This window comes from Buteo buteo, chromosome 12 (assembly GCF_964188355.1).
Source record: "Buteo buteo chromosome 12, bButBut1.hap1.1, whole genome shotgun sequence".
Classification (NCBI taxonomy): domain Eukaryota; kingdom Metazoa; phylum Chordata; class Aves; order Accipitriformes; family Accipitridae; genus Buteo; species Buteo buteo.
The window spans coordinates 34990580-35015568 of NC_134182.1; the positions used below are offsets into that span (position 1 = coordinate 34990580).

Here is a 24989-nt window from a genome sequence, read left to right on the forward strand (position 1 = left end):
AAGAAACAAATCTGGATGGTGAAGAGCAATTACTGCAGTTTCTGAGCTCTGCAAGACTGACTTTTCATGTAACAGTAAACAGCACTGCCATATAGAAGAAAGTGCTTCATGCTGCTGAGGCAAGATCTTATGTTCCTCTCAGCTTCTGCTTTAACCACTTCATATCTTAGTAGCTTCAAAACAACTCTAATCATGTAGTGTGTTCCAGACTATTATTGCATGATTGCAATAATTGTGGTAGTACTTATCAGAATTCCAAATATTTAGAGTAAACCACAAAAACTGGGGGAGAGCATTATCTATCTGCTGCAGGTGAAAGTGAGTTGATTTGCAAGGATCTAACTGTGTAGTCTCATTTTGTATCATCTCTCTTCTAGCCCACTTTTAACTGGACAAGTTTTAGAGAGAATTGCCACAGAATTTAATCAACTACAATTTCATGCAGTACAAAGCAAAGGAATGCCCCTTTTGGACAAAGTGAGACCAGTAAGTATTGCACAATAGCCAGCTTAACACTTGTGAGATCAAACAAAATCCATATAATTGGAAGACAAATGCCTGTTTCCACAGAGTTTTATTGAATTAATTTAGGGGGGTAAATGGGTTTCAAGAGGTCATTTTTATCAGTTGACTAGAAGTATTGCTGCTTCTGAGGGTTTGTGCTTTGTTTGCTAACTTCTGTAGGATAAATTACTTAGAATAAGAGTAGGAAATACAACACATTTTTGTCAGCCAAATGTATCTTGCAGTTTGTCTGCTTACTAATACTGAGGCCTAGTTCTAGAGACTTATGTTGGTTTTGTTAGCTGTAGTGTACAGACCAGAATATAAAGGGAATGTGCCTATAGAGTGGCTGGCTTGAATGTACTCAGGTTTATCTTTTGGTGAAATTTCTTGCCTAACTCTGGCTATTCAGGCTGGTATACTGATCTCCCTGTTTTTAATAATTATCTACTGTAAAAGATGAATTGATGTTTTGGTGGGTTTTTTCTTCTATCCATTCATTGGTGAGAGGGAATAAATGAAAACTGGTGCTTAAAGACAGATATTATGGGTATGGAGACACAGCAATGCTTTAAGCTGATTAGCATGGAGCTGTCATTCGTTGTGTGTTGTGTGGCTTCCTTAATGATGCTTGCCAGGAATTCTGTCCTGTACCTGTTGTTGCTAAGAGTCATCAGACCATAGGTTTCATGACTAGTCAGCAATTGGATTACTGACTTCACATGTACAGAGCAAATTCTGTGGAATCATTTTACAATGGATGGACACAATACAGCATGTGAAAAGGCAGAGAAGAAATTTGGTTAAATTGGTAGTTCAACTGGGACTACATTAAAGTGTGTTGCTGAACTTGCTTCAAATACAGAGTTGTAAGGGACCATCCTGGGCCAGGAGTGTATCTGCAGGTAGTGTAGTAATGAGTTGGATCTAGCAGAAGAGATGTAGCAGGAGATCAGGAAAAATGGTTAGCAAAAGGGAGGATATATGTTGACTGAAGAAGCTGTTAGGCAGAAGCCAGAAGGAATCTAAAGACGTGTCATTTTTTTTGCCGATGTCACTCAATGTCTTTGGTTTGCAGTAATTTGACAAGTAGTGCTGAGAACACACTATCATTTTAGTTTTTGATGGTGAGGGATAAATGCCACAGTTGTTATCCCTGGTGACTTACTGTAAAGCTTTTGTGTATTATCATACATAGTGGTTCAGTTGAACAAGGAACAATTACTAATGTATTTCTTCAGGTTAAAGGGGACCTTAGGTAAGTTACCCCATAACTTACAACATATAGAGGAAAATAATTGCCTTTAAACCTTATTGCAATAAATACTGTGTTAAATAGCATCAGTAACCCATTCAGCTTGTGTTAATGTTCATTTAATGCTGACAGTTATCAAAACTTGTGCATCTTTCAAATGAAAATGGAAAGCTGAGTTAGGTATTTCTGGAAGAATTTACTTCAGCAATGCTGGCAAGGCTTTGCTTTTGGTTTTTTATTACTTTTTATTACTATATTTTGTTTCTCTTTATAGCGTATAGCTGGAATAACAGCTATGTTGCAGCAGTCTCTGGAAGGGCTGCTCTTGGAAGGCCTTCAAACTTCAAATGTTGACATAATACGTCACTGTCTTCGCACTTATGCAACAATTGACAAAACACGAGATGCAGAGGCATTAGTTGGTCAAGTGCTTGTAAAACCTTACATAGATGAGGTAAGATAAAATCAAGAATCCTAAGAAAATGAACTGATTTGCAAACATGCTTATTTCTCCTGTTAACCTCCAGCTTTCATTAGCAGCTTCAAAATGCCTTCATGGAAAGAGCAGGAGAACTGAGCCCCAACACAATGTCAATTTGTTTGTTGTTGCTATTTAAGAAAAAAGGGTGGAGGAATTCTCTCTGCCTGTCACCAGTTTCAGGTTATATCCAGTTGGGATTCTTTTTCTTACCTACATTTTTCTTGGGGTGAGGAATCCAAAAACCAAACCTTAAACCAAGCATATGACTGGAGTAAAATCCAGTTTATTCTGGATGAAGGTGCATCTGTGGGAACTGGATCGGATCTGGGGTTTGCTTTTCTCCATGGCTAGCTCAGTAGCAGGCAAACGCATTAAAAGTAGTTCTTAGTGCAATGTCCTTTTCTTCCCATTGTATGAAGAAGCAGTTTCTGCAGTTCCCAGCTGTACCAGGACATTAGCAAGAGCAGGAGCAAGTGTTTGTTTGGGAAGCATTTGCTGTTGTCTGGTAGGAAAAATGTGTCAGATGGCCAGTATCTCAATTAACAAGAAACTGATTTTAGTAGGCCATCAGTTTACAATACCGAGTTGGACCAATCACAAAGCACTGATTGAATTTTCTGAAATTAGGGGACTTTCTGCTAATTTTCTTGACTGTGCAACTTGTTCCTCACTTTCTTGTAGCACCGTTTGTTCTTACCACTTCTTGTGGCCTGAACAGTTGGTGACTAGTCTACACTACTTTTTTTCTTTTTGTTGTGGTTGATGATAATGTAATTCCTAAAAAAAAAACCAAAAAACCCCATACCAAAACTAAAAAAACAAACAAAAAAGCCCAACAAAAACACAGACAGTAACCTGCCACAATAGTGTAACAGCAAGTAAGTCAGTTGTGCTCAATTCTTCTTGTATATCAGCACATCTGCAGTTGCCACTAAAAACATTTTTAAGGGCCTACAATTATATTATGGTAACTCTAGTTTCAAGCTTCAAGTAAAAATCTAAAAACTCATTTTAAGATATGTGATAGTCTGCTGTGTTTGAAATGACTTGATGAAAAAGGTTTGTTACATTTTTGATGAATGTTGCTGTAATACCAAGACTTCTTTTAACGCTTTTCATTAGTGTGTTGTGAATTATGTCTAGGTTGGGTAACAATTCCATATCATTTCAGAGGATGTTTGTTCCCTACTGAGATCTGAATCAGTGCCCTTTTACAATGTAATTACTAGCGCTGCCTGACTGCCCTATTGCAGGAAGTTTCCCTGGCTTTCACTAGATTGTCAGAGTATTTCATAAATGCATTAAATTCACTGTCCTTAAAGAAGTTAAACTGGGCCAGCACCAGGGCTGTAAAGTTGTTGTTCTAAAACTAGCCTTATGAATCTTTCAGCAGTATTAATTTTGCTGCTCCTCTGAGGAGGAAAAACTGTAAAGTACAAGAGCTGCCTTGGTGGTTGCAAATATGCACTTGCTTGAATTTGTGCATGTTTACAGAAGGCGGAATAGCTCTTCCCCTCATCATCCCCTGTGTAATACATAGCACACTTCAGTGGCTTTAAGTCCCAAGTTATGCTATTGATGTATCTTTCCCTTTGCTGTCAAGATTTTTTTTTACTGTCGTTACTCTTCAGATTGAGATATTCAACAGTGTTCTCTGTGCTCAGTAAACCATGAGAAGCATGTTGTGATGTGAGGTGGTACTTTCTGCTTTCAGGATATTTAAAACAGTTCGTTCTCTACTGGTATTTTATAAAAAAAATGAGACCGCTTACAGTATAGAGTTAACCATTTTTATTAAGACCCAGAAAAGCAATGTAAACATTGTTTCTAAAAGTATTGAATATGTTTCTGCAGACAATAATACAGTTGCTTTTTCTTACACTGATGTGCCTTTCTGAACATAAATGCAAAAATGACCTTAAGGTATTTGCTTCTTTTTTTCATTTTGGGGGCTATTTGCCCCAGTGTTCCCAATCAAGCAAGTGAAGAGTTAATCTGTATAACTTTTGCAGAAGGAGTTGTTCTTCTGAATCAATATAGGGAAAAGAAATTACTTTTTTTTCACTCGGTAATGTCTTCAGCAAGAGATGGACTTGTTACCTTCCCCTTCCCTGTGAAGCAATAGTAAGTCTCACAAGACCTGAGCTGTATGTCACTGTCAGTAGGATGTTCCTTCTCTGCTGTTGGGAAGGAAACATTTAAAATTATTCTGGTTTTACTTTGTGTGCATACAGATTACAAGGCAAAGCCAGCTCCTAGCTTTTGCATGGGAGAGGTAGTCAAATGGTGGTGACCTCTCCTCTTAAGGACAAACTTTCTTTGGGTGCTTGCTAATGCTGTAGCAACTGCTACAGGTCGAATTCCCCTCTTGGTTTTCTCAGTATCTATTCTTTCCCCACTTCTGCACCATTCCGCTTGTTTATGTAGCAAGAGGCAAAAGTGTTCAGACAAGTGGAAGAATACCAAGAAATACAAGCTATTGTTCTTTTCCTGTGTTGTCCAACTACTGTCTGCTTTCTCTTTATGGCAGAGATTATCCCTTTTCACTGAATATGAGGTACTGTCTGGACAAACTGCTTTCCTAGCTGCGTTAAAGGCTTAGCATTGTCATGGAAGATTCTTGGCTATTGGCTTACCTGCATTTGGGGTTGGACCAACAACCTCTCCATTGAGAAGAAATTTTTTAGTTTATTTTGAGGTTTCATTAGCTTTTGCCAGTCACCTGTTTAACTTCACAGACTGCTTCAGGTGACAGCAATGTGTGCACTGTGTGGGGAGCCAGACATGGTGGCTAACATTTAGAAGGAAGGAGCTCATTCCCGTTCTTAGGGCCAGTCTTGTCAGTTAGAGTGCTACATTAAAGGAAGTAATAATTCAAGCTGGCAAGTTATAATTGGAAACTGTAATATTAAAAAAAAAAGTAATATACTGACTCTCCCAATATTTGGGATTATAGTGTTAGGAGTTTTGAGTGAGTCTTGCATTACAGTATTTTATATTCACTTTTCTGACATTTAATGTTGAACTCTTCCTGGCAGGTGATTGTGGAACAGTACGTTCAATCTCATCCTAATGGTCTTCAGGCTATGTACAATAAATTATTGGAGTTTGTTCCTCATCATTGCCGTCTCTTGCGTGAAGTAACAGGGGGAGCTATTTCAAGGTAAATATCTTGGGGTTTCTTTCAGTTGCGCTAAAGTTAGAGCAAGTATCGTATACTTTTGAAATGCTTTGCATAATTAGCTTCCATGCGCAAACAACTTATCGGGCCTTTCCTGAAGATTCATAGTCAAGTTTGATTTCTCTCTCATGTCTCTGTTTTTCAAAACAACAGTGAACAAACTTCCTTGGTGCTGCAGTCCAGACCTTCAGAAGAGGGAAAGACAATCCTGTATTTCAGTAATAGAATTGAGTACTGTTCATAATACAATGTGTCTTATACCTTGGTTTTTTGAATCCATGAAATATGATTGTATATTTCATGTAAGGAGAAGGGCATAATAATGCTATTAAAAAATATAAGCTCAAAAGTTATTGGGTTGTCAGTGCACATCAGAAAAGTGGGGATGATCCCCAGAGGTTTGACTGATTTATTGCATGTACTGGAGCTACAGGTTTAATTGATTTGTGCTTCCACTGTCTTCTCCAAAAGTGCTTAATTCCTTATGCAATTAAATTGCCTGTTTTGAAGTTTAAATAATTCAGGTCTACTGAATTGTATCCATTTATTCATCTGTTTGCAGGTTGGTTAATGTAGTAGACTGCTGTAATTAGCAGAACTGTGGATGTAGCCCCTAGGGACTGCAGAATTACTTTTCTAATTAGTCATCCATTGCTGAGCTTTTTATGACTCCTAAGTTTTACTAACATTTCAATTCTTTTAATCCCTCAGCAAGTTTTAATCTTTCTTCTTAATAATGGAATGTTTCTACTTTGTACTGTGGTGTACTGAACTGGAATTAAATGCTTGTATCTCTTCTACTCTCAATTTATAAATTTTCATAATCAAGGTAGCTTTTAATCTTTTGCTTCGAACCACAATATCATGTATAAATACAGCTTGGAACAGTTATGAAAAAGTTCTGCTTCTTTTCATTGCATTAGTCACATTACTCCTACTTAGTACCTCTTTGAAGTGTGGAGCTGTTAAAACTTGAAATATACAAGTAAGAATAGAAGTTCTCAGCTGAAATATACTCATTTTCCAGAACACACTTGCAAAATATATAACTGATAAAATTTTAAAACACTGAGAGTTATAAAAAATACCTTGCATTTGATGAGACTGTGGGATCAGATAACAAACCTCGAAGGAAGAATAGTTTAAGGGAATCAGCATACCTATGTAAAAAAAACTTAATTATGTTTTGTCTAATACAGTGCAGGTGTTTTTAGTTATCCCTACCTCCAAATAGAAGCCTGGTGGTAAAATATAACCATGGAATAATTGCAATTTCATTTCAGTGAAAAAGCAGATATTGTTCCTGGATATGATTTCTTAGTGAATTCAGTGTGGCCAGAAATAGTACATGGTTTAGAAGAGAAATTGCCATCGCTGTTTAACCCTGGAAACCCAGATGTGTTTCATGAGGTAATTAATTTTAATTATTTCCATTTGTGATTCCTTTGACACACACACAAGAATTGAATGAGTCATGTTCTCTACCTTTTTTTTTTCCCCTGCTGCTTTTGTGTGAAGTCATGTTGTTGCATGGCTTGGAAAAGGAGGTTATCTCAAACCACTTGATTTAATTTATATAGGAATTAATTCTCCCCTCAAGTTTGTCAGGAAGGCTCATACAGAAGTTATTGGAAGCCATTTAGTCATGTGAATTTGGCCTTAGTATTTGTTTTAGGAGTAGATGTTCGTTCTTAGTTGTAGAATTACAACATAAGTGAAGGTGGGAGTGGACTACTCCAGTGTTTGCCCAAGACTAGCACCTCTGTATAGCAAGGGCTCTCATGTTAATTAAATACCTGTGTTACAACTTGCTCTATACTATGGGAAGGTTAAAAAAATTCTTTGTTTCACTTGCTTGTTTTAGCTTTTGCTCTCTTTCAGAATTGCAGATTATGTTGTGATTAGAAACACAAGTCAACTAAAAGAAATAAAAATACTTGGAGGCAGTGTAGTATGGTTTAGAACATAAAAGAAGCATTTTCTCTGATATCACAACCAATTATGAAGCAAGCTTACATTATAAAATGAATTTAAAGTACTTGTCACTCTTGTATTTTCATCATGGGCAGTGCTGCTCTGCCTTTAATAGATCATCTTTTACAAATGTTGAAACCTATTTCTTGCTCTAGTATGAAGATTGGCTCTGGCAGAACTGTATTAGCATGTCACAAATAGAAAATACAAGCTTTCTGCTTTTCTTCATGTCCTGTCTCTGTATTTAACCATGATTGCTGAAATATTTGGATATATTTTTTTTTCCTTGCAGCTTGACTTATGATTCATGTGAAACCTTTTATTTTCAAGATGGAGATGGCAGGCAGTGATAAATTGTCTGAAGGAAGGCATAGTAGGCAGATCAGGACAGATGACTTAGGGAAATATTAGATTGGTGGTGGAGGTTTATAAGGCAAACGATTCTTCTGGTGTTCATGCAAAACTGCTTTTACTAAATACTTACATTTTTCTTGGAATTTAAGATCTCCCTCATACAGATACATTGAATAATTGAAGGCAGGCAGGCATTACAGTGAACGTTTGCAGGGCTGGCTCTGAATAAGAAGCAAATGAAATGGATGTTGAAGAAAGTTATGGTAATGCCGTGCAAATGACACTATAAGGTGTTTGCCCACCCTGGTGAGAATACTTAGTTTCCCATAAAGTTTCAGTCACTCTTGAAGTTTTCACCTAATGCCCTGCATACTGCAAATTGTGAGCTGTGCTGGGCTTTTGTCGCCTGTGCTGCTTGGTTTACACAAGAATGTATTTTATCTTCAGAAGAGCTGGGTTTGCTGTTTTAAATGAATTATTTTTAAAAGGCTGTCATCTTATATTAAGCTGATATTGACCAACAGTGACATTGTGTTTATTTAAAAAAAAAAACAAAACACAACAAAATCAACATAAAAACCCAACACCCCCCATGACTTTCAAGTAAATCATGTAGTAAGTCTAAAGTACTTTCCAGACTGCTTTTGACTGCCTAAGTGACTCAGAGTCTAAGTCATTAAAATACTTTATCTAAAAATCAATAAGAAGTTGAAATGCCAAGTGTAAAAATGCTGTTATGTCTATCTAAAGACAAATAGCTCTGAATTAAGAGGGGGTAAAAAAAACCCTTTAAAATTGTTTCTGCACTGCTGATAACCCAAGTAACAGACCACAGATTTTAGACACTAATCTTCTATCTCTGTTTTCTAGGTTCATAGAAATGCAGAAAAGTCTTTTTCGCCAGGTTTGTTTGCATATGTATATATGTAGAGGTTTAATGCTGAAAAGTTTGGATATGCAGTATTATCTGTTAGGAGGTTTTTAGATGTAGAGCAGGGGAATGGAAAAATATTTTTTTAAGTCCTGTGAAAATCAGACTGGCAGTGTTAAGCATGTATGTTAAAATAACTACTTGTACAGAGTTTTTTTTAAATTGTTTCAGGTTGTCATGCCCTTATTTCTGAGTCAGATTTGTAGATTTACAGGTATTTGAAAAAAGTACTTCTTTTATTCCTAAACATTCATTTGAGATTTTTTAAGTTTAGATTCCTCTGAAAATAGCTCCATTTTGTTTCCCATTTTTTAGCTTCTCTTCAATAACTTTGTGCAGTCAATCCAATGGCAACCAATCTTGCAGTTAGTTCCCTCTCTTAGATATAATGTTATTGATAACTAGATAAACATCTCTTGAGTTGTCTTCTATTCTGAGAGTGGTAGGTCCTCTCAGAGTGTTTGGTTTATATCTCTGACTAATACTTCAGGTAGCAGAGCATTAACAGCTTGTTTGCCTTTGCACAGTGCTGGGTGTATTATCTAAGAAAGGAGGCCTGAAAGAGCACTAATCTGTCATTCATTCTGGATTTAACTCCCATACCTTTTACGGTTCCATTGTGTTATAAATACAGCCAAGTCGGGAGAAAAGTAGTTACCTAAAAGCTTTTGCGTGCAATTTCCAGAATACTGCCTTGACACACTGGAACTGCCATGTCACAAGAAAAATATGCTGTAATTATACATTTAACAGAAAGTCTTGAACTTACTGAGATACACAACACAAAAGTATGCCCATGTCAGAGTTTCTGAGAGCAGAACCTGTAAGCAGCAACTCAGGGGCTTCTCCTGAGAATGTTTTACTGCTTCTTAAGAGGCAAAATCACATCACTCGCGTAGTGCTCTGGATCATGGTAAAAGCCTTGTTGCTACAGCCTAGCTGCTGCTCTTGCCTCAGTGAAGTCAGAAGCACTGAGAGATTCAGTCAGGCTTATTTCATTATTTCAGCAGTGTCTTAATGAGCATGTATGATAGGTTTTATGGCTGTTTTTTTTTTTTTTTTAATAGAAGAAACTTGCACGTAAGCCAAACCGTTTTTCATTGCACAGAGGTAGATTTTAACTGTAGCTGTATTTTGATTTTAAATTGATTTACGTAACTTTTGTGTTCTGTTAGCAAGGTCTGTTTTGTGTAAAATAACATTTTAATGCACTATTTTGCTTCTGGTTTTCACTCAAGTGTTTGGCTTTCTGCTTTGTGTATGATTTAATTTATTATTTCATTATTTTCAGGGTGTTGATAAGTTACTGTTGAGAGTAAGCCTTCTGTGTATTTGAGGATTAATGTAATTTCTCTTTGCTTGCAACTGACTTAATGCTATTTGTAAACATCTTATTAGAAGTATACACTGGGTAAAGTTAGTTTATCTGAAACTGTTTAAAGTTCTTCTGCAAATATTTTGTATTTGCAAAACATATTTTTAGAGAAAGAGTTCTAAAAATTCCTGTAATACAGGCCCTCTATAACAGAAAAAAATACCATGCTTTCATTCTTGTGTGTGTTTGGCTATGTGTATTTCTGGGTTTTGTTCCTGATTACTTCTGTTTGTTGAATACCTGTATCTCCTGCGACTGACTGTTCTTAGTGCTGTGCAGCACTGTTGTTCCACCACAGTGATTCAGCTCAGAAATACTGATGCATGTCTCTGATCAGTTCTGCTTGTTCAGAGTACTTGGACAATTTTATGCTTTTTAGAAGTGTCTTGCACTAGCTTTTCTTATCAGAGTAACACCTACTAGTTAATTGGTTTTGGTTTCACTGCAATCCAGGATTTTAGCCTTGTATGATTAGATGATGGGGGCAGAGTCAGCCCATTCTGAACCTCAAGCTTAACTGTAGCATGATACAAGAGTTCTGCTGAATGGGTGGTGGCCTTCCTTGTTTGCTGGGACCCTGTGCATGATCGGAATGCTCATTCTCTTTCTGCAGAAGTACACTACTAGTATGGATTTTGTACGGAAATTTGAACGACAGTGTGGCTCCCAAGCCAGTGTGAAACGGTTAAGATCTCATCCTTCTTACCATAGCTTTAACAACAAATGGAATTTGCCTGTATATTTTCAAATAAGGTTAGTATGCATTTTTTTTTGTTCACTCTTTCAAAAGTAGAATTCAGTCACAGCGAGATGATCTGGCTTAGGGTCGGATCTCCTCGTTGTTCAGTTTCACTTGTCAACAAATCATAGTAGAAGTCAAACTAAGAATTTAATTATGAAGTCAAGTAACTGTTTTGTATATCTCTCAACAATTTAGAAAAATCACAGCTCTTCAATATGTACTGTGTTGTAGTTACACTGAATTTGATATGCTACTCATAAGACTTTCAGGAACAGATCTAGGCAAGTCTTGAAGTCTTGTTTCAAATTCTTTTTCTCCAGTGTCCCTGGAACTAAACTGTATGTTGAAGAATGCCACTTGTGCAAATCCAGAGGAATACTTACTATGAGGGAAGAACTCTTTCTTCCTGGAAACACAGAATTAAAGGACATGACAACATGTAACTTTTCCAGATCTAGCCATGTTTCTGACATCCTTTTTGTCTCACAGGATGTACTCTGTAAAGTGCTGGGTCTTGGAGCATTGCCTTCCCAAAGATTGCCCTTTTCTTGAGGAACTAAGTAATAAGTTTTAGCTTACTTTTCCAGCAGGTCTTATGTACCTGTAGTATTACCTTTTACAGATCTTGCAGCTAGAAGAGAGCAGAGAGACACAAGAAAGCTCCATTTTAATTCTAGTAGTGCTAGAATTTTAATGAATAAAATAGAATATAAACCCATGTTTTTAGAAAATGTAGTCTACACATCTGATTTTAGGGCTGGATAGCAAGCCTGAAGGCAAGAAAGAGGTCATAGCAGACTTAATCAACAGTCCTAAGTGTGCTGTGTGTGATCTCTCGTCATCCACAGCCTTCTGAGCGTGTCTCTCTCAAAAAAAAAAAAAAAAAAAAAAAAAAAAAAGCTAGATTTCCAAAAGAGAGGGGAGAGAAATTGGTGTTTATTTTTAACCTGGATCACTTTAGTGGCCTTTTTTATTGCATAATTCTAGAACTGGCAATAACAGTACAACCATAGCCACATTTATACAGTTTCTTTAATCCAGGATAAATGTACATTGCTGCTGAAAAGTTCTATCCAGGAATCTTATGAGTGCTGGAGCTAATATAAGATAAGTGACAGGAGCACGGAGCTGGGAACAGGGTCTTAGTGTTTTGGTGGTTCACTGCATTTTGTAAAATGATAGCCCCAGCCTCTGACATCCTTGCTTGCACATCAGGTCCTGCAGCTGTGTAGTGAACTGATATGAGGATCTGTTACCTTGGGCAAAAAAAGGCTGATGTTCAACTCCAATCAATTTCTCCAAACCACTTAACTGTACAAATACACGTGCTGGCCCAAGGGAAAGGGCGGGAGTACTCGCTACAGTAGCAGAGCTGAGTGCATAGACTAAATGTGTCCGTGAAACTGCAGCCATTATAAACCTTTTAACAGATGTGTATCGTTAATAGATTTGTGAGTCTGCCCCTTTTGTTTGAAAGTACAACTTTTAGAAAAGTGACCACTTGATCAAGCCTTGATACTCATGCTCATAAAATTGAAATGGGGCTTCACCATATTCTTTCTGTTCAAAAATGTTCTTTTCCATTAGATATTTTGAACTCTGACTGATTAAAAAAACTTTTAAAAATATAATTTTCCTTTAATCCAAGATTACTGTAAATCTAAATAGTGCACTATTTCAATAAATGGTTGGATAACAGGAGCTGGTTCATCTTTCACCGTGTTATTCCTATCTGTTGGAATAATGTGATAACTTTTGGAAGTGCCCATGAATTCTTTAGTGCACAGCTGTGAAAATAATGCAACATATTCATTATATATGTCAGGGAAGCTTTTTCTTTGGTGTATGTTAATATCCTTAAGTCATACGGGATTTTTATTGAAATATTATCTTACACTATGGCATTTATAGTTAAGACTATAGAGTTTTTTCTTTTTTCAATTACAGAAATTACCCAGAACAATCAGCCCTCACTAAAGCCTTTACAAACAATCTTTTGAGGAACAGATCGATGTACAGGCATTTCTTCTGTAGAAGTGCTAGCACAAACAGCCCCAGTAACTCTTTCCCTTGCCATTCCTTCAGTTATGTCAGTACAACTAATAGTGGAACTGTAGTGAACCCCACATTGGGGAAATTTTTTTCCTGTGTAAGAAACATTCAGCAAAAAATTATGTCATTGTTAAAAATCTGATTCCATTCTCTAATCTTTTTCACCATAAGACTTAAAGACAGTGCTCTGTCAGTGAAAGTGGTGCATATGCAGGAGTGAGGCTTTGAAGCCATTTCACAAATATTTCTAAAATATGTTTAGGTGCTAAACGTGCATCCACTCCATTAGGAGTGTGAACAAGAAAAGCTAGGTGTGCCCCTGTTCTGATCTGGAAATGACAATTAAGAGGCTTTAAGAGCAGCCCTACAGGTTTGTAATTAGTAAGTTTAATAGAAAAGGTTACAGAATTACTATGATGCACATAAAAACAAGAAAGGGGAAACCAATGACAATAGAACTTTCTATAGGGGAGCTTAAAACAATAGCTTTGTTTCACCATTTAGAGGGAAAACCTGGTTAAAGAAGAATTTTTTGCAGCTTATGCTTGACAATTTTTAGATGAGGGAAATGCTATGTTGTTTATCCAATATGGTTTAAATATGGAAAAGTATCAGAGGTTTTAATATTAACTTTGCTGCTATACCAAAAAAATTGGGGAGACAGGATTTTTTTTTTACTTTTTTGAAGGGTGAATTTTTTATAAAGGGGGTCAAGGTATCCTGTGAGGAACTATTGATTTTTATCAGGTACAGAATTGTTTGCAGAACCTTATGCCACTGTAAGTTAACAAACATGTAGAAAGCTGAAGCCTCCCATGTCACATGACAAATCTGAAGGTCAGCTAAAGCAAGTATGAGACAATGTGTTCACTTTTACTTTAAAACCAGTAACAAAATAAAAAGCTTCACTCCTCAAAAAAGCTGAAGACTTGACACTCTGTGAGCTATCATTTTGATAATGTTTGCAACTGTGACTAATAATTTCCCAAACTACAAGCTTCATATCTGCCTGTAAAATGTCAAAGGTTCTCTTCCAAGTGTTGATCTGGTTTATATCCCAATTTATGTTGGGCAAAAATAACCCCATGTTTAAAATTTGTGTATGTGCATTGATAGCACATTGAAATAATATTGAAATAAAGATTGAAAAAGTGTTTAGGCATCAATTTAAGCAGTTGTTGAATTGTAATATTCAAAACTTTTCTATCTCTCAGATTCAGAGAAATAGCAGGGGCCTTAGAAGAAGCACTTTCAGATACATTAGAGGAAGCACCAGGTAAACTTCTATTGCAAAAAATAATTTCTCTATTGTGAAGGAATCAGTGGTGTAAGTAGCAGTGGTTACTGTCTGTCTATTGAGTATTTAGTAACATGTATCCCATAGGTTCACATGAACTTTCTGTTTTCTGATGAGCTGATTAAACAGTGTAATACATTTTTATAGAGAAGGCAATATGAGAGTACTGTTCAGTGATCACTTTACTTACTAAAAACACCCCTTTTGGCAGCAGCCATTAACATATTTGTGGAAGTATCCCCTCAGTGCAAGAAGGAACTAAACTTGCATTTGGCATCCTATAAGTGACAAGCAAAAGGCTATGCTGTGTTATTGGGGCATATTTTTCTTAATTGTTGTAGGGCTATGTAGAGGCAAAAATGGCACTCTGTTGGCAGCATTTAGGCTTGCTGTGGTTTATAGTGTTGCTGTCTCCTCCAAAAACATACATTGATTATGAGAAGATGAGGAGGCATGCACAGGAAGGATTAGAGTGGAAGGGAAAACGTGGTATATTCATTAGAAGTATATTGTAATCAGAAAAACTTACTTCAGTTAACAGAGTAAATACTTACGAATGCGGCAGCTAAGAGCCACATAAATATGTGTCTCGGGGTATGTGCTTTCTCTGAAGAGAGCAAGAAGAAAAAAATCCTAATGGAGACAAAATGCATAAATCCTACCACTTCGAGGCGTTTGCCTGGAACTTGCAGACACATTTCTTAGCTCTCTGATTGTATACTATAAAATGTTAGTGCATGAACTGCTTTAAAAGTATTTGGTTTAAATATGGGTATTCCTACTGTTTTTTAAATAAATATTTCTAGCAGATATCTCAGATATAACTGTGACAGGAGCAGTAGTTTAGTGCTAAGACAGTATTACTATTAAGGCTGGCAAGCATGTCTAATACAACTTCTTCATAAGACAGCCAAAAATTATGCTAGAAACTTTATCTCCTGAAGTGGATTATTTGGCCAAGCTGTTCCTGCCTTTGTTGCAGGCAAATTCTCATTTGTTGCTTTTGCCTGCACAGCTACAGCAAGACTTAGTGGAATTTTAAATCTAAATCAATGAGGAGCTAATACTTTAAGAGTTTGTTTCCAACAATGCTTAATAAATCCTCTTTTCCATCTTTGTGATTGTGTCTTTTGGAATACTCTTTTTTTACTTTTTTTTTTTTTTTTTACAAAAAAAATCTCAGGTAACACAATTACACTGATGTTACAGCTTTTCAAAATGTGGTTAGGAACTTGACCTTTGTTGTCTGATTGTTTCTAGCTGGCAGCTCATACTGTCTTTTGGCCACTCACATGGTCTGGACGAGTCTTCTGAAGTGCTGGTCAGATCAAATGTTTTTACCGTTATTAGCACACCGTCTGTGGAAACTTAGTCTGCAAATTTTGGCACGCTACTCTGTGTTCGTTGGTGAGGTAAGAGAACAGCATGCTCATGGTTTTGGTGATTGGGTATGTCCATCAATAAGAGACCTTTTGAAAAAAAAGTATGTGACCTCTTTTTAAGTGCTTTTTTCCTGAATTTAGCATTCTTTAACAAGAACACTTTCAATCAGTTCATGAGTGTGTTTTGTAAAAAGTATCACTGCAAAATATGTTATTAACCACAGATTTCAGTGCTGCTGCAGTATTACTGTCTGATGGTTGCCAAGGCTGTACTTCCATGTAGGCTTAAGGCTGCCTCTGCCACTGAGAGAAGTAGCCATAATCTTTGGGTTTTTTTCTGTTCATGTAAGTGTTTACTTGTTGATACAGTGAACAAGGTTGTGAAACTGAGCCAGGTAAAAACTAACCCTGAAAAAAAAAAAAAGGGGGGGGAGGGGGTAAATTAATCCAGATCAGTTGCTCAGTGTTGAGACTGTAACACTGGAAGTTTGATGGGCAACTGACTCAACATCAAGGATTCCCTGCTTCTGAGCAGGAGAGGTTGTGTGCTTTGCTCTTCTACTCCCTGCTGCCAGCCATACAAGTTTCCCCCTGTTTCTTGTGTCATAAGAAGACAGCATGATAGAATAATTTGGTTTTAAAGGGACTTCTGGAGGTCACCTGGTCCCAATTCCTGCTCAAAAGAGTGCCAGCTTAGATAAGGTTGTGCAGAGCCTTTTCAAGTTGAATTTTTAGTATATCCAAAGATGGCAATTTCACACCTCTCTGGGAACCCTGGTTCAATGACTGACCACTTTTACCTCATATTTGATCAGAATTTCCCTTGCTACAGTCGATGTCCCTTGCATCTTACTCTGTCACTGTACCTCAAGGAAAAGTCCGATTCCCTCTTCTCTATACATGCCCCTTAGGTAATTGAAGACAGCAGTAAGATCTGTCTTTATCCTTTTCTTAAGACTCAAAGACTCAGTTGTCAGCTAAATTGGCTCATGAAAAGTACTGGTAAGTACTGGAGTTAAAACAGAGTAGTTGAGTGAAGCATGTGCCTGACAGCAGAGGGCTAGGGGAGGTGGGAGAAAGGGGTTTTTTGACAGCAGTGAGCGGTTGTGGTTTTTGTATTCCAGCATATGAAAATAAACCGTTTCTGTGAAGCAGATAGTGATCAAATTTTTGGCCCTGCACATCCCTCCAGTGCAGAAGTTCATTTGAATACCACACAGGTGAAAATTGCTGTAGGACTGGACTGCCCTCTACTATAGTGACAGATTTGCTCCAAATCATCCAACTCCTTAGTGCACCAAGAACTGTTTTAAAAATATCTTTTTTTAACGTAATTTAGGAACGCTAATATCCCTTGTAAGTGTGGCATTCTAATGCTGAGAACTTACAAGTCCTATGTGCCGTTTGTCCAACTTTAGCTGCCTTCACTGTTGCTAGGGCTCACTCACATCTCAATTTCATGTTTCAGGTTTCTTTAAGGCCCATTTCCAGTGAGAATATGAAGGAAAGCAAAAAATCAGTGCCAGTTGGTAGAAAGGAATCTTCTGTTAGCCTCAACCCTAGTGAGGACCAAGGGAATGGGGCTTCTCCAGAAAGTCAGCCATTGCCTTCTATATCTAGTACTCAGTTGGTATATGTTGCTGCGGATCTGGACAAACTCCAGGATCAGGTTTGTGCTTGTGACTTTACTTACAAAAGAATCTTTGTTGATCTTTGTGCCAGTATTGTTTGGCATCTTGTTAAGGACATTAAATTGTTTAAAATAATGTACCATAAAGCAATTTTTTTATCTTAAATGCTAAAACTGGAGTAGTCTGATATAGAAAATATCACCTGAAATAAATGGTCTACTCTGTGCTTATTTGGAATGGCAGATTACAGAGAAACCACTTCAGGTATTTAAACTGTTTTTATCAGTAGCTGCTGGACTTAACCCCTAAAATAATGTTTCTGCTCATTTTTGCTGCAGAGCGTCACTGTGTCAGAATCTTATCTTTGCTAGTAAAAACTCTGGAGTGTAGTGCAATATTCAGCTTTAATATTATGTTCTCTTTTAAATGTTTACTGGTTTTAGTCTTTGAGGTTGAAAAAGGTTTTCTCATTATGATTATACTTTACTAATGATCCAGAACCTTGGAAAAGAGATGTATGATACCAAATTTTCTTCCAATAGGGGTGAATTCTGTGTATTTTTGGTCAATAAGGATGATATTTCTGTAATTTGTGAAGTTGTAAGTTGCATCTGGGTTGATAATATTTTGTTAATTCTAATTATTTCCTCTGAGGGCAATAGTAAGATAGGGGATTTATTGCATAGGCCTTAATTCCTGTGAATATTATATTCTTCTAGTACTGATTTCCCATAAATGCAGTAAAAATGTAGAAAAGATTGAAGGTGTCTTTTGATGCACTGGAAACTTAAAGAATGTAGGAAAAGTAATTAAAATATGTTTATAACATGACTGTATCTCTTGGGTTTTTTTGTTCAGATTCCTGATATCTTAGAAATGATTAAACCAAAACTTGAAATGATTGGCTTCAAGAATGTATCTTGTATTGCAGGTAAAGCTGAGAGGCTGAATTCAGTCTCTTTCCCCTTTCTCCCAAAACCCTTCTGCCTGCTAACCAAACAAAAACAGCTTTTACACACAGTTTCATTATTTACAATGAAAAATTTGAAAATACTAATGTTTTTATTATTTAATGAAGCTTGCTTAGGTTTAAATTGTTAAATAGAAACTTTTGAACAGATGTTGAGTCTGGAAAACGTTTGATTACAATTGAGTGAGTCTGAAGTGCTTTGGGTTTTTAGGGGAGGGGTTGGGTTTGTTTGGTGGGATTTTTTGGAAGTAACTTGTCATTGTCCAGTAATTAGGATGCTTCTCCAGGAAATGGGGGACCTAAGACAAGGAGTTTCATATCATACCTTTAAAATCCTACTTGTAAAAGAAATGGGGAAAAAGTAAGGAGAGGCTTTCCATTATCCAGTTGAAACTAAAATATTTTTCTAAAAAGGTTTTTCTCTCTCTGGCCTGGTGAATCATGTAAGAAGAAGAGTTATCAAAGTTTCATAGTTAAATACCTTAACTTCAGAGGACAGAAGCAATTAAGTATTTTAGCCTCTCTTTTTCTGGTTGTTTGGTTTTGGTTTGTTTTGTGGGTTTTTTTTGTAGTCTGATCATTCTTTATGTGAAACATGGAGTCTGATTTTAATTTAGTAACTAAAGCCAGGCATGTAGCTGGGTGAGTGAACTAGTCCCTGTCTTCAAGTACAGCCAGAAGTTCTGTGCTGTGAATTCCACTTAAATCTCTAAATCAGGGTTATTGGTAGATGTCCAAGTCCCTAAGAGAGGTAGGAGCTTGTGCACATCCCCCGCTCAGTAGATAGTCTGCTGTCAATCAGAGCTTTGAGTTGAGCATGTTCCAGACACTCCTACAGGGAATTTAGGTACTGTGAGAAAGAATTTCACTACCACAGTTTCCTTGGTAGGTCAGAGCCTTTTGATTTGAGCCCCTTGCTACATTGGTAATACTGAAAAAACTGTGAACCTGGAGAATGTTACCTGACCCCTATTTTTCTTTCTGTCCCTCCATCAGTTTTTCCGGCTAAGGAATGGTTAATGTTACTGGTGATGTTTTATAAATGGCTGGTGTGTATTTATTTAGTAAGCATCCTGTATTTGACACCCGCAGCCATCTAGGATAGTGAGTGAGATTGCGATGATGGTGGAGTTCACATAATTTATGTTGTGATTGGGCAGGGTAGCTCAGTTTAAACTTTAGCATTTTTACTTCAATAGGAGCCTTGGAAGACTCAAAGACTTCTTTATCAGCCTGCGTGCCTACCTTGAATAACAGGATTATCCAGGATCTCAGTGAGTCCTCCTTTGCTTACCTGAAGAGTGCACTGGAAGTTCCAAGACTATATAGGAGAACCAACAAGGTCAGTGCTGGTTGCAGCTGAAAAAATAAATCAGTAAGGCCTATGCTAAGAATGCTAACGGGGTAGTACATTTATGAGTTCTTCATGCCTGTCCATATCTGCTTGACAGTCAAGAACCCTGTTAAATACCATGAGATAATGAGGTAATTACCTCATTGCAAAGGAAAAAAAATAATGATATTTTCAAAATTTTAGGTAGGCTAACAAAGATGAGAGCACAGGCCTGAGATAGAAGGAAGAGCAAGGAGTAGAACGGTTAATGTGCAAAAGAAAAAGGGTTAATGGGAATAAATGTGTTGCCCTCGTGTCATAACATATACCATAAGAGGCAGTGCTGCTGAGTGGCAGGCTTCTTTTGGAAGGATGACTCTTCTGCCTGCTATGTCAAGAAACTTCTTCCCAGTGAGCAAGCAGCTTGGATTTGATTCAAGAAGTATCTTGCACAGAAGGAACAAGATGAGAATGGCTAAAAAGAGTAATTTGTTGAGAAACTAATAAAAAGTAATGGTGAAATACAGTATCAAACCCAATTGTCTGATCTTGGCTTGTTCTACTACTGTGACATGCCTTTACCAGTCTGTCTGCAGAGTTGTGTTGGTAGTTAGCTTGGTATCATTCAGGCAACAGAGAAAGATTTGAGTAACAGGAACCACAGACTGCTACATCCTTGCCTAATTTGAACACTGTTCTTGGCTGTTCTTTCCCATTCACCCCTCTCCCCTTGCTCTCTCTCTTCCTGCTTGTTTGTGGGGTTGTTTTGGTTGGGGGTGGGGTGAGGGTTGCCTTGGCTCACCAAAATCAAAAACACTTTCCTGGCTATCACGAAGAAACTGTGCTGCCACCAGCAATGCAGTAACTACATGGAAAAAAATAGAGCTGTTAAGTCTACTTCTTTCAAAGGTATTAAATTTACTTTGTGTGCTAAATATTTAGGGTAAGCTGAAAGAGAAGTTGTTCCTAAGGGAGTAGTTTATTACTTCAGTTTATTACTAAGGTTTCTCACTGTCTTAGTTTTAAGGACATACTTAATCAGAAATTGTATTTAAAAAGCAGAAACAACCTCAAGGCTAATAAAATTCATCTATGTAGTGACTAGATTGTTCTGTCTTTAACAAAGAATATTTTTACTTAAGGAAAGAGTAGAACAAAGTATCTAAGTCCAAGGAGGGTGAAAAACCCAACAACCCTACACTGCTTAGCTCAGTTACCTGAAAGCAAACTCTGCATAGTGATTCAGTGGACTGCCATAATCTCTCAGTTGTCCATGGGATGTTTAAGCAGATGGTGGGCTAACTGTGCCAAAACAAAGACGCAGGACTTGGCCACCTTCAAGTCAGTTGAGTTGCTAGCTTGAGCTCTGTACTCAATGAGTGTGACTGCATTGCTCTCTTGGCCATCAGTCTAACTGGCTTTGTGTGGTGCAAAGCCTGAACTGATAAACAGGAGACAGACGACTTGGGTAGAGAAGGTACTTCATTACAGTCATGTTAAGTGCTGGCAACTTTATTTTTACTATGTTCTATTACTTTGATTTTTCACCAGAATTCAGAATTTGGCATGAGGATAGTCTTTGCAAGAATTGGATGTGCAAAGGCTCTTTTCCTTGGCCAAGTTCTAAGATTTGAAACTCTAAGAGGTTAATGAGGTATTTCAGGTGTCAGATTTTGTGTGTACCCTGGATATGTTCCGTTGCTTTGCAATGCACGAGATTCACCCAAGCTATGTATGGGTCATCCCTGGAGAGATGAAGCACTCTGCAACCAAAACTAGCTGAGAAGAAGATATTGAGGCGATATTAGTTATCCCAAAAGCATTCTCCTGGAAAATATACTGAGGGAGCAGGATGGTATAAGAACAGAAGGAACAATGTCTTCAGCTTAGTGAAGTATAGTACAAAACAGAAGGCATTTTTAAAAAGGTCTAATAGTCTGTTGTGGACGCTGAGTCTGCTCAGCTTTCTCTGAAATCAGCATGAGCAGAAAGGGCATTCAGTATCATGCTCTGATAATAGGAGTGGCTGGCTCGCACATGCATCTCAAAAAGCTTTGGTCATTTTGAACCTTGTTTTATGTTATATCACATTGTATAACACTACCGAATGATTTTGTGATGGTGTCTTTCCTATGTACAATGACCTCTACGTGGATTTGTCATGAATGGAGTATGTATCTCTTTGCTTAGGTGTAGGCTTGGCATTTTATATATGTACTAGAATTTGGTGTTGATGCTTTCAGTAAGTAAATGGTTCTTTTTCCCCATCTTGTTTCCCTGTCATCTACCAGGAGGTGCCAACTAAAGCTTCACCTTATGTTGATAGCGCTCTTAAGCCCTTCTACCGACTACAGAATGAATACAAAGATACATTGAAGCAGCCCATGGTTCATCAATGGTTGGAAGGTGCCCTCTCTGAAAGCACACAAAAGTAAGACAACCATACAGAACGTTCTTTGCATTAATTAAAAACTCCAGTGCCTGTTGAATGGGCACAGGAAAAAACCAGAACACTATAAATTAGCATAAGTGTAAAAATCCAAGAATATACCCCTCTTTTGGCAGGGTGTATTTCTTCAGATTTACTCTGGTGTTAGGTATTCAGCAGATGAAAAGCAGGGCAGGGAATCCAGAGACCTGGCTTCTGCTCAGATCTCTGCAAATGTGACATTGTGGATAGGGCATTTGAAAAATTGTTTGGCTGTAGTAATGCAGCAGTGAACTAAAAATTTGCATTTTGTTTCAGAATCAACATAAAACCTTAACCTCATGTTATTTTCAGTGAACAATGGTTGAATTTTCAAGAAACTTGAGTTATGCTTTTCTTTGACTTTTTTAATGTATGTAATGATTGTCCAACTTTTTAGTGGTTTTAAAATAAAAGCTTTGGATTTTTTTTAACTGCTGAAGAGATAACTTCATGGTTTAATAAGGAGTCATAAAGCAATACCTTCTTTAGAAGATCTTCTGCTTCCTAGTTAGCATCTTGAAGACTTCTTGAGCATGAATATCCATCTGAATTAAGTTTGTTATTGGATTTTGTTTCTGTCTGTTTGTCTAGCTGTATTTTAAGTTCATACTGCTGTGGGATGTTGCGTTCTGTGAGTTCAGACAGTTAAACTGAGTAACATGAGAAGGCAATACTTTTTGGAAGTTTTTCCAGATGATTTCACTGGATACCACCTACTTCTTGCATTGTGGGCAATTTATTCCTTGCACCAGCTATAATTTTTTATATCTCTGTAATCTTGCTTCAGACTAAAGAGTCCCCTTGCTGATTTTGATGTTTCTTTCCTCTTCCCTTCTCTATAGTTGTTGTTTGCTCATTTTCTTTGTCCTTTCTGGTCATAGATGGTATGGTCAGAAGAGTCCTTGCAGGTTAAAGTGTGATGCTGTGATTTCTGTCTGTCCTTACATGGTTTTCCTGATAATTCTTAGCATATTGTCTTGTCTGTTGGCTGCTGCTGAGCATTGGATTGATGTTTTCTGAGAATTAGCCACATAATACTGAGGCTTCAAATGCTAGTCAGAACATGAGTTCTTGCCTGCCCTTTGCCTCCTTATCCCTCCCTGCTGCTCCACTTCTGGCACCTCTCAGGTACTTACTAATGCCCAATGCATATGCAGCGCTTTGCACTCACTTTTTTGGTTATTCAGAATAGATTTAAAATTATAAGACAATTTTGACACTCAAATATTCACCAACTATCCTTAAAATTATTCTTAAGTATTTTGGACAGGGCTGAGCATAGACTCGTCCGGATTCCACTGGTCACTTCCGTTTTGCACAAAACCTGCTTTTTCAAGCTTGGTGTCTCTTTTCTTAACCAGTTAGTAGTCCATAAAAAGAAGCTTGTTCTTAACCCACAGCAGTTATGTTTAAGTAATGTTGCTGAAGGACTCCAAAGATTTCTGGAATGTCAAGTTGCATGCTTGTAGAGCTAAAATATCTTAGAGAGAATTCTTGTCTGTCTGTCAGTCTATGTACCTCTCTGTGTCTAGTAAGTCTTGCTTTTAAAGAAAGCTTCAGTAAATCTGGTGATACCACGCAAATTAAGTAGCTGTTCTGTATTTCCTTGGATCCAGCCAGAGCTTTTTTTCCCCCAAAAAAGTGGTTTCTCACCTTCCATGTCAGCATTGCCAAAACCAACTGAAGTGCTAGCTTAAACACAATGGTAATGGTTAAACATGGGTAAGATCGGCAGGGTCACTTGTTAATTTCTTAGAATTTTCTGTTGAATTCTGTTTTCATAATTTGTTGCTACTATTCTTATCAGTTTGTTTTAAAATGTCTTATCCTTGCTAAACAAGAAAAGAGGCAAAGAAACTGAATTTCTTAAATGGAGGAATATTGTAGTTTCTTTGTTGAGAATGTAGATGCAAGTAATGAATTTAATTGCCTTCTGTGACAATATCTTCTGGCATCCAAATGAGGAAAAAACAGAAAAGAGCATAAACTGCTTAAAAACCTCTGAGGACTAAACTTGCTTATATGGCAGAAGAACTTCAAAGTACAGCAGAAGTAGGAAGTCTTCACAAGTGAGTGGTACTAGGAAGTACCACAACATATGAAAAGAGAGCACGGTTGACTTCTATTGGTACACTTTTACTTTTTGTAGAATGGTATCTTGAAACGGCTTCCATGGCACTGGCAAGCACTTTTTCTTTAGCCATTCCTGTCTAATTATCCCTTAAAAAGCTTGCCTGCTTTCTGTTGCCTCCCTTTTTAAAAGTAAGCACTGGGAAGATTCTTTCAACTTCCTTAATTCTTACAGTAATTGTTTGATTATGGATCCTCTAATTTCCCACTGTTGCTCTATTTTCTCCTCTTAGCTATTCTTAACAACTTGCTGTCCTGGGCATCTGTTAGTTAATTATATGATATTATGCCTTTCCATTTAGGCATGAGATTTCAGTCCATAAGGCTTTTGGAACTTTTGCTGATGAGTTGATTTGTTTACCTTGTTTGATTCTATGCTTTCTTTATTGTGGATCCCAGTATGTGGGAAGTGGTGTTTTATTCCGTCTATACTATTTCTAACTTGGCATTACTGTTTTTCTGACTTTTCCTGCCAGCTTCCTGTGAGTCCTGTTTAGATCAGTTTCTTCATTTTAGAAATAGGCACTTCTGACTGGTGTGCACTTGCACACTCTCATATACATGCACACTTCTATAACTTGTCTAAAACTATGTATTTTTTGGTCTGTCAGGCTGTTATTCTTGTCCTGCTTGTAAAAGAAATTTTGCTTAGCGCTCTATTGGTTGTAAATAGAGGCTGATTCAGACTTTTTGAAATTGAGCAATTGCATTCCTTGGTCTCTATTGAGTTCCAACATCTTGAGCAGGTCAAAAATGTTGTGATAAGAAGGAGGCTTCAACACTGAATAGTAATCTTTAGATTGACCTCTAGAACTAATGATAGAAATACTGATTAATTGATAATGATGGAAACATAAGTAGCTTCCTCACAAGGAAAACCATTCCTACCAGCATTGTTCAGCATTTTTCTCAGGGCCAGTGATGTAC

General features: G+C 37.3%; 1 protein-coding gene across 2 annotated transcripts in view; it reads left to right on the forward strand.

The window, feature by feature from the left end:
• COG2 (component of oligomeric golgi complex 2) overlaps positions 1–24989 on the forward strand; it is a 31911-nt gene that overhangs the window by 4643 nt on the left and 2279 nt on the right. For both annotated transcript variants that reach the window (XM_075043310.1, XM_075043311.1), the window contains exons 6-16: positions 378–486; positions 2034–2213; positions 5279–5403; positions 6705–6831; positions 10669–10808; positions 14064–14125; positions 15407–15558; positions 16997–17197; positions 18018–18090; positions 19329–19471; positions 21754–21893. In XM_075043310.1, coding sequence (XP_074899411.1) covers positions 378–486; positions 2034–2213; positions 5279–5403; positions 6705–6831; positions 10669–10808; positions 14064–14125; positions 15407–15558; positions 16997–17197; positions 18018–18090; positions 19329–19471; positions 21754–21893 — 1452 coding nt within the window. The remainder of the gene's footprint in view (positions 1–377; positions 487–2033; positions 2214–5278; positions 5404–6704; positions 6832–10668; positions 10809–14063; positions 14126–15406; positions 15559–16996; positions 17198–18017; positions 18091–19328; positions 19472–21753; positions 21894–24989) is intronic.